Source organism: Montipora foliosa, chromosome 5 (assembly GCF_036669935.1).
Source record: "Montipora foliosa isolate CH-2021 chromosome 5, ASM3666993v2, whole genome shotgun sequence".
In the NCBI taxonomy this organism is placed as follows: Eukaryota; Metazoa; Cnidaria; class Anthozoa; order Scleractinia; family Acroporidae; genus Montipora; species Montipora foliosa.
In genome coordinates this window covers 18,986,934-18,995,127 of record NC_090873.1, presented here as the reverse complement: position 1 = coordinate 18,995,127, position 8,194 = coordinate 18,986,934, and the positions used below count along the sequence as shown (strand labels likewise).

General features: G+C 39.0%; 1 protein-coding gene across 1 annotated transcript in view; it reads right to left on the bottom strand.

The window, feature by feature from the left end:
- Positions 1-348: 348 nt before the first annotated feature.
- Positions 349-8,194, bottom strand: part of LOC138003718 (probable glutathione S-transferase 9) — an 18,957-nt gene continuing 11,111 nt past the window's right edge. Inside the window, exons 3-5 of the mRNA XM_068849926.1 lie at positions 8,090-8,194; positions 1,464-1,574; positions 349-878 (exon numbers count right to left, since the gene is read on the bottom strand). The exon at positions 8,090-8,194 is cut by the window's right edge and continues 11 nt beyond it. Coding sequence (XP_068706027.1) covers positions 705-878; positions 1,464-1,574; positions 8,090-8,194 — 390 coding nt within the window. The 3' untranslated portion in view covers positions 349-704. The remainder of the gene's footprint in view (positions 879-1,463; positions 1,575-8,089) is intronic.

Here is an 8,194-nt window from a genome sequence, read left to right as displayed (position 1 = left end):
GCTGGTCAGACCTGTATGCTCATATTGTTGTTGTAGATAAAGATTGTTTTTGTTTGTTGTTAGAAACAGTAATGGCGTTTCTGCCCTCTTGAAAACAGCAGTCGGTTGACATGTCCGGTAAAGGATCGTAAAGTTACGTTCTTTAGTGAGGGAAGAATTAAATCCGAAGGCATAAATGGCTTCTCACTCGTTGGGACTTGCACCATCCAATTTAAGTTTGTTTTATAGGGAAGGAGTGGTTAAATTTGGGGGAAAGTGCATGTAAAGCCGCTAAGGGTATTTATAACCAGAGCTAAGCCATAACGAGGGGTTGGGATCTGTTACTGTATCTTCTTTTTCCAAGCTCCATAGCCTCAAAATCATGTTTATTGATTAAGGATGAATTGTGATAAATGTATATCGGACAAAATGTGGTCCATTATCTAAATTTTGATATATAGACACTTGCAACAGACTGAGTCACCTGGCCAATAAACTAGCTGTAAGCTTGAAGCTATCGATTTAAATATCCCAGAAATTTTAAGGTCAAGTTAAGTTTCACTTACTATAGCCAGAAAACAAATCTTCAGATAAATGCCACTTAAACATGCTTAGAGACGCAAACAATGAAATTTTATATAATACCTCTGAGTACAATGGTGTCGTTAGTATTTACCGTCTCAGAATATAGTCAGGTATATTTCAACACAGTCACAACAACCTGCTCAAAAGTCGGTCTTTGGGCGATTCTCGACCCAGGCCTTTATTCCGGGCACGTTAAGCACGCGATAATAATGCTCCTTTAACAGCGGGAATTTATCAAGTTCCTTCGGGGCTTCTTTTTCGCCTCCAAGGATAGAGTTAAAGAAGTCAAAGAATGTGATATCGGCATACGTCAGCTGGGGAAGAAAAAATAAATTTCATATGCAACATCAGGATTATACGAATCACTAAAGTATCCCATCACATTATATCGTATCAAGTTAACCATACAACGAACGAAATTATATATGAAATGATTCATATATAGAACTGCGGATATTAAATCAAGTGAAGCTATGATCCTCGCAGTTATAAAGGCATTTGAGCAATTGCGTGGAGAAGCGTGAAAAATTCAAGACTTCAACGGGGTTTGAACCCATGACCTCGCGATACCGGATCATAGCTTCACTTGATTTCATACCCGCAGTTCCATATATGAATCATTTCATATATCATTTCGTTCGTTGATTCATTAATCACGGGAACATTAGAACGTTTAGAACCCACAAATGACCAGCACCCAACGTCAGTGGCATCATAGCTGAGTTGGTTAGAGCGTCGGGGTGGGGGAGGGAATGGGTTACGATTTAGCTAAAGGCCGATTAAGACTCGCATTTACCCACACATTTCTCCCACACCCTAGACTCGTTATGTTGCCTTGGCCAATCTCCCAAGATTGGGATTGTCATTTGGCTTTCTTTAGAAAAAAATTAATCGCTCACCTTGTCATCAAAAAAGAAGGCCTTTCCTTCACTTGTTCCCTGAAGAAGAGCTGAGAACTTCTCGAGTCGGGAAGGGAGTGTGCTTTCAAAGAATTCCTTCTCTAGTGTAGCCTGAAGGGAAAAATGATTTAGCAGGCGAGTGAAAAGAACCAGGCTAAATTTATTATTATTTAGTAAAATTACATAGGCGATTATTAAAAATTCTCATCCTTGACTGGTTGCCGTTGAGCTGATTATTAGGCTATAATCACCTAAGCAGTTTTTCAATGTCTGCAACCTGAGACTAACTCATTTCTCTTGTTCAGGGTGGACATTTCAGCTCTACAGATTATGAAGTATTTCTCCCACAAGCATAGATTGCATTTCTTGTTGACGTTTGAATACGATTTCGCTTGCTTTACTTTGCGCCGTTTTATGGTGTATTTCACTTTCTTATCTTTCAAGCTCCAAACGTATTTGCTAAGTTCCGTTGCATGTTTGCACAGGGACCGCGGAGGGGGCGCGATTTTTCAGTGCTCGAGATGACATGAATAATAAATGAATTTTACCTCTTGAAAATAACAAAACGCGTCTTCCTTACATATGCGCTCACGAAGATTTTAGCCCTACCACTTTAAAATGGTCTCCGCGGTCCCTGTTGTAACGTTCGTTCCCTTCTGTGCGTTGATTTTCTTCCCGAGATTTGGCATACAGCTGTAGCTGATTTTAATTGTAGACCAATTGAAGATTTTGTGGAGGATGTGATTTGTAGGGAATTCTTCGTCGAGGATTTTGAAGAATGTACGTCCAACGTTGGTGGCTACGTTTCTGCTGATCGGGAGGTTCTACCAGATGACGTACGTGCTGATTGCAGTGAAAGAGAAAGCGTATGATTGTACCCGGAAAGGCATTTTGATAGAGAGGTGCTACTTGCTAGAGAGATTCTTTATCAGAGGATATCTCGGAAAGACGCTTGTTGATGGACTTAGGGATGTTTTCAATTATGTGAGGTGGCTGGTTGGATTTGAGTTTACATACAGCGGGATGTTTCCTGGCTTAGAAAAGGGTCTGTGTGTACCTTTCTATAAATCTAGGTGCCAAACTGATGCCCTCATAGACTATAAGAGTGCTCAATAGTTAAACTAGAGCAGAATACGAGTGGACAAATGGAGCTGGAAAGGAAAGGAAAGGAAAGGAACTTTATTTAAGTGTGGTGTTTTCGACCGTGCGGTGCTCTTCTGGGAAAAATATTGTGATTGTTGTTTACCCATTGCCAATTCTTTTTGGATTGTTTTACTAGAATATTCTACAGTAAGATTTTCTTTGGTCTCCTTTTCTCTGACTCTGGAAGAGACAATGCCTTCAAGTTAGCGCCTTCAGTTTCCGCTTTAGAAAGCGGTGTTGATGTAAGTATTTTTACATTAAGCTTTCACTGAACCTTTCTAAAGGCTTCTTTAACAATTAAGCGATAGCATCGGTGAAGGGCTAAGAATCCCCAACGCAATCCGGCTCATGCATATTCCGGGGCTTAAACGGCGCTCGGGCCGATTTTACTAGTTGCTTTCCTGGATACATTTACTACGGCGAAACATTCGAGCAAGAGTCACCAAAACGCAGACATTTCTTCGCCTCCAGTGCGCTGCTTTAATTAATCTTAAGCTGATCTCTTAACTCGAAGAGTGATGTCACCGTCAAACTGTCTTTTAATTTAGTCCTCAATCTTGTCCACTATACCTAAGGCTTTCTTGTATCGTATCGGTCGATAATAGCATTTCGTGCGGCAGTTAGTCCACTGACATAAATCGGCGCGAAGTATAAAAGAGTAGATGTCCAAAACACTCTTACCAAATACATTTATCTTCTCCTTTGCAACCAAACATTTTTCCGTCAAAGAATGCAACATTCGCCACCGCAGGGAATTTTAATTCTTTGGCGTTTCACTCATAGCTGTTCGCTTCAACGGTTCGCTAGTGACCACGATACACGAATTGCGCGGAGACCACCCGACTCTCTGTTCTCTCATGCAACGTGATTGGCCAAAAAAAAACAAAAACATTGAATTACGTCACAGAAATCGTTTTGCAGCTCGGTTTCGCAGACGCTATTTACTCATGAACTTGAGCTTGAGTGAGGCTCCAGCACTTGGCTAAGTAGCCTGACTTCCGGCTGTTATACACAATTGTGGTCTCATTCACACACAAGCCCTTCAAGCTAATCCTGCCAAGCCGACCACACGCTGGAAAGGTCAGACCACAACACCGGGAACACTGTCCCCTACTCTTTTCGAATAGTGTGTGGGATCTTTAACGTCCCACAGAGTTAATGGACAAGGGTTGTGAGACGGGACCTCCGGCTTACCGTCCTTATGCGAGAAGACTAGAGAGTCTAACCATTTTCAGATGTAGTTACAAAGGCAGCACTTTCTCCTCAGTTATTTAAAGACCCTGAGTGTTGGTCCGGCCGGAGTTGAACTCACGACCTCCCGCGTGACAGCCCGGTGCTCAACCAACTGAGCCACCGGTGCGCGCAGTAAGCGCATGAGGTATAAAATGCCCTCCGTTTCTTGTTTCCCGTGTCACATTAGGGCCGTTTATATGAGAGAAAATAAGCCGCGGCTTACTCTGGCCGCGGCGTACATAATACGCGAAAATAACTATTTATACGAGTATAAACTCCCAGGCCAGGATAAGCCGCGGCTTCAGAAAGCCGTGAACGTAGATTTTGTAGCCTTTATACGGGGTGTTCGCGTCTTATTTAAGCCACGGCTTATTTTCACTCGTATAAACGGCCCTATTAGTGCATGGAAATTTATGCTTGCATACATTTACAGACATGACTGTAACTTTACGTGGGGCGGGGGGTAGGGGATTATTCAAAACAATTAATAGCTGCTGAAAAATATATTGTTGAGTCAGAAAAAATAATAGAAAGACTTGAAAAGAAGTATTAGAGTCTTAAAATGTATGTATGCTTGGAATATCAGTCCATTTTGCATGACAAAATAAACAGTGCGTGTTTGAAGAAATCAACCATCCCTCTCATGTTTCAAGCCCTTAAGTAGACTTACCACAATTCCACCTCACGAGAATCCCGGGAGAAAATGTTTTGGCGAGCGAAGCGTGATTTTTCGGACGCGAATCTACACTAGACGAAGGACTTTTGAAAGTCTAGCCCTTAAGATGTGTCATTTTGTCTTGGATGTGCATGGTCGCGCCCGAGTCATCGCATCTTGACTGTTCAAACTTTGTGATTGTAGTCGCGGTCCTACGGATCGAGCTGTTAGAATTATAAATCTTTTTCGATTGTGGAGCCAAAGGTAAGTTGTTGACATTAAAGACAAAATTTTTTTTTTTTTGTAATTTATTTTACAAATAAACACTTTGCACGAGAGCGGGGATCGACATAAAGGTCATTCAAACTGATCTCCATCAACATGCCGGTCATCTCAGCTCCAAGTGATCTTTGAGAACCTTAGAGCAGCTTTGAGCGAAACTGAGAATACCTGAGAAAAATTGATCCGACTTTTAGCAAACTGAACTGTCCTGAGAACTACTGTTATTGTCAGTATGGGCATGCGACGAAGTCAAAATGGGGAATTCTTTCAACAATACAGACTAGTCGTTGATATGCATTCTGTTTATTTGGTGGCAAATGAATTTAGAGGATGCTTCAAGGGGAAATTATGGTTTTTTGTCTTACTTTTGTTTTACTTAGAGGCTATTTATTTGCCAGTATTGAAAAGTTTGGTTCACATTTAGGAAATGTAACAAATTAATCATCTGTGGCTTTACAAAGGTCTATTTGTATCGCTTTTACATTCCTGAGTTAATTCGACTCGAAAATGACGTACAAGCAACCCTGCAGGTCCAGGAATTGTTGATCCAACTAAAACTATTGCCGCACCATACAGTCAAGGTACATGTAGTGTTGAAGTATTTGGTACGGCAAATGCAGGCACACAACGTGTGGCAATGTCTCTGTCGGCACTTGTTTAAAATGTCAGGAATCCAATAACCTCTTCAGCTGACTTGGTTCAAATTATAAACATTGGGAATAATATGTATTCAGCTTTGTCACAATCATGCAAACAGGGACTCCTATTTTTGACAGATTTGCCTGTTATGGTTATAACTTAAGGACGTTCGCGCCAATTGTTTCTGCGCATCCTTACTGCGCACGCAAATGCACACGCCACGTGATACACGAGCGCGCGCGCTAAGTAATAAAATGAGAAATGGTAGGGCAAAAGGCCATTGTTATAGCCTTGCCTGGATTTAACGGTCTTGGACGTTCGGTGACTCCAATTTTTCTTTCCAGAAACGGATTTTATTTATAATTATCTCCACGTTGTCCAAAAATGAACAAAAAATCAATGTGGGAAGTTAAAAAAATTTCAAGATTTCTGCTCACGGGACATCAAATCCTGCCATCTTGCGGCGGCAAGGCGCGTGAAACTGTGGTCGCTAAATGCGAACTTGATCTTTAAGGAACCTCACCAGTTACCTAAATTCACTTAATAAGTCCACTTAAACAATATTTGGCAGAGAAGATTTCACTTCAAAGATTTAATTGCAATATATTTGGGTTTACAGACACTGGCCTTATTCGCTAACGAAGCCCGATTTTGTCACATTTTGGGTGTTTTTCCGGGCATGTTCTCTCCAAAACGAAGTCGGTGACTCCCCATTTTTTTTACATTTCTGACATAACTAACTCATCATCTTACAGTGGTGAAAGTTTCAGAAAAAAATCAATGTTGAAAAATTTTCGCGCGAACGTCCTTAAGCTACATTAATTATCAGTTGACATACAGTGATAGTTATATAGTGGTTTGCTAAATAGTGCACTTCCTATAATTTCAGACTTTCCTTATGTTATATCAATGTTAGCTGCCTTTGATTCTTTGCTCATGGATAATTATCATGCATTACACAGTAGCAATATACTGTCTGCCTAATGGGAGGTGTAAAATTTTTTACTCTCATGGCAGAGATTTATTAGGTATGGGACCCATTTGCAACATGTACTTCAATTGAAATAGATTCGTTAATGAATTTGCTACAACATTTTCAGAATATATGTGCACAAACATCTGTTACTTATGAGATTAAAATGTGTTAACATTATTAAAATGTAAAGCAACAGTGAAAGCATTGTTCATTCATTATATGTTCGCAACCAAAATTTTAGACCCTTAGGAGCACTTAAATGATGTTTATCTTTGTTCTTGCAAAGAATTGTCTGCTGTGTCATTTTATTTTGTTTTTCCACCTCAAAAGTCTTGTAACTATCGCACCTCTCAAACAGTTGATAGTATCATTGAGAATGAAAGAGCAATTTATCTCAGAAATGTTACTCCACCAAAATATGTTTTTATTTCTGATTTTCTAAAGAAATTAGACGTAGGCCGCTGGCCATGTAAAAGGTATTCATAGAGCAAGATGTGTTACTCCAGCAAAATACGGTGTATGTTTTTATTTCTGATTTTCTAAAGAAATTAGACGTAGGCCGCTGGGGCCGCTGGCCATGTAAAAGTTATTCATAGAGCAAGATGTCAGGGAAATTTATCTTGTAATGTGGTACCCAGTAAACAACAGCTTAAAACTGCCATTTTGGATAATAAGGAATGCAGCACAGGCTTTTTGATGTGAATTTCTAGCTACTGCATTAGTTGTGTTTTTCAGGGGTATGCAAAGCAAAAGATGAGTTACCACGTTTTTTGTATACAATGGTTCTGAACCATGTAACAAAAGTATTTTCAAATGTAGATTCTGTTATTGATCTCTTTTGTTCTATTATACAAAGTCAATTTAATTGTTTTGAAACAAACTATGAGGTTGCATAGATGTTTATGTGAATTATCAAATATACAAGGGAAACAAATAATAAGAGAACATAAATCTACTTCAGAAATTGCAGCAAACTGGAAGAAAGAGGAGAGAAATCTACAGCCCAATGGACCCAGAGAAAAAATAAGAACTTCCTTCAAATTGTTTTGAAAAGTACAGGTCTATGGACCCATCACAAAAAGACAGACTCTTTCAAATAAAGATGAAAAGTATAGGTCAATGAACTCACAGGATAAAGAGCAACTTCTCTCAAATAGATTCTTGTAACACCTATATACCTCTTTTTGTGGTGTACAATAAAGTTGTTATTATTATTATTATTTTATTATTATTATTATTTTATCTTTTTGAGGCTTTTTATAATTGTTATTAGTAGTGTTTTTAGATAGTCATTTTTTGACAATTCTCTTTCGTATACAAGAAGAATGTGCATAGGGTATATATTTTAATATTCATATTTTTGAATTTGTAAATAGTCTATGCATAAAATTTTTTTATTATTATTATCATTATTATTATTATTATTATTATTATTATTATTATTATTATTATTATTAAACTGTCAACAAAAGTACAAATAACCTGGCAGCGCATGAGTATAGGCTACTTAGAGCCTCTTGTTTTCGGGGGAGAGAAACGACCGCCAGAAATACGTCTGCGTTCGCAGGCTATGAATCAGATTGTGCCAGACGATTTTAAGAATGTGATCTAGTAAAGAAAAGAAACAACTCCAGCTAATAGTCAGACAGAATTTCAAAGCAGACTGTCTGCTCAGATAAACAGGTATAAATTTGATACCTGTTTTTCTTCATTTGCCTCAAATTTAAACTTGTAGAATGCTGTACGCAAATCAGCCACACCATCTGTTATCATGTCAGCTCTCGCCTCGTCAAAAGAGTCAGA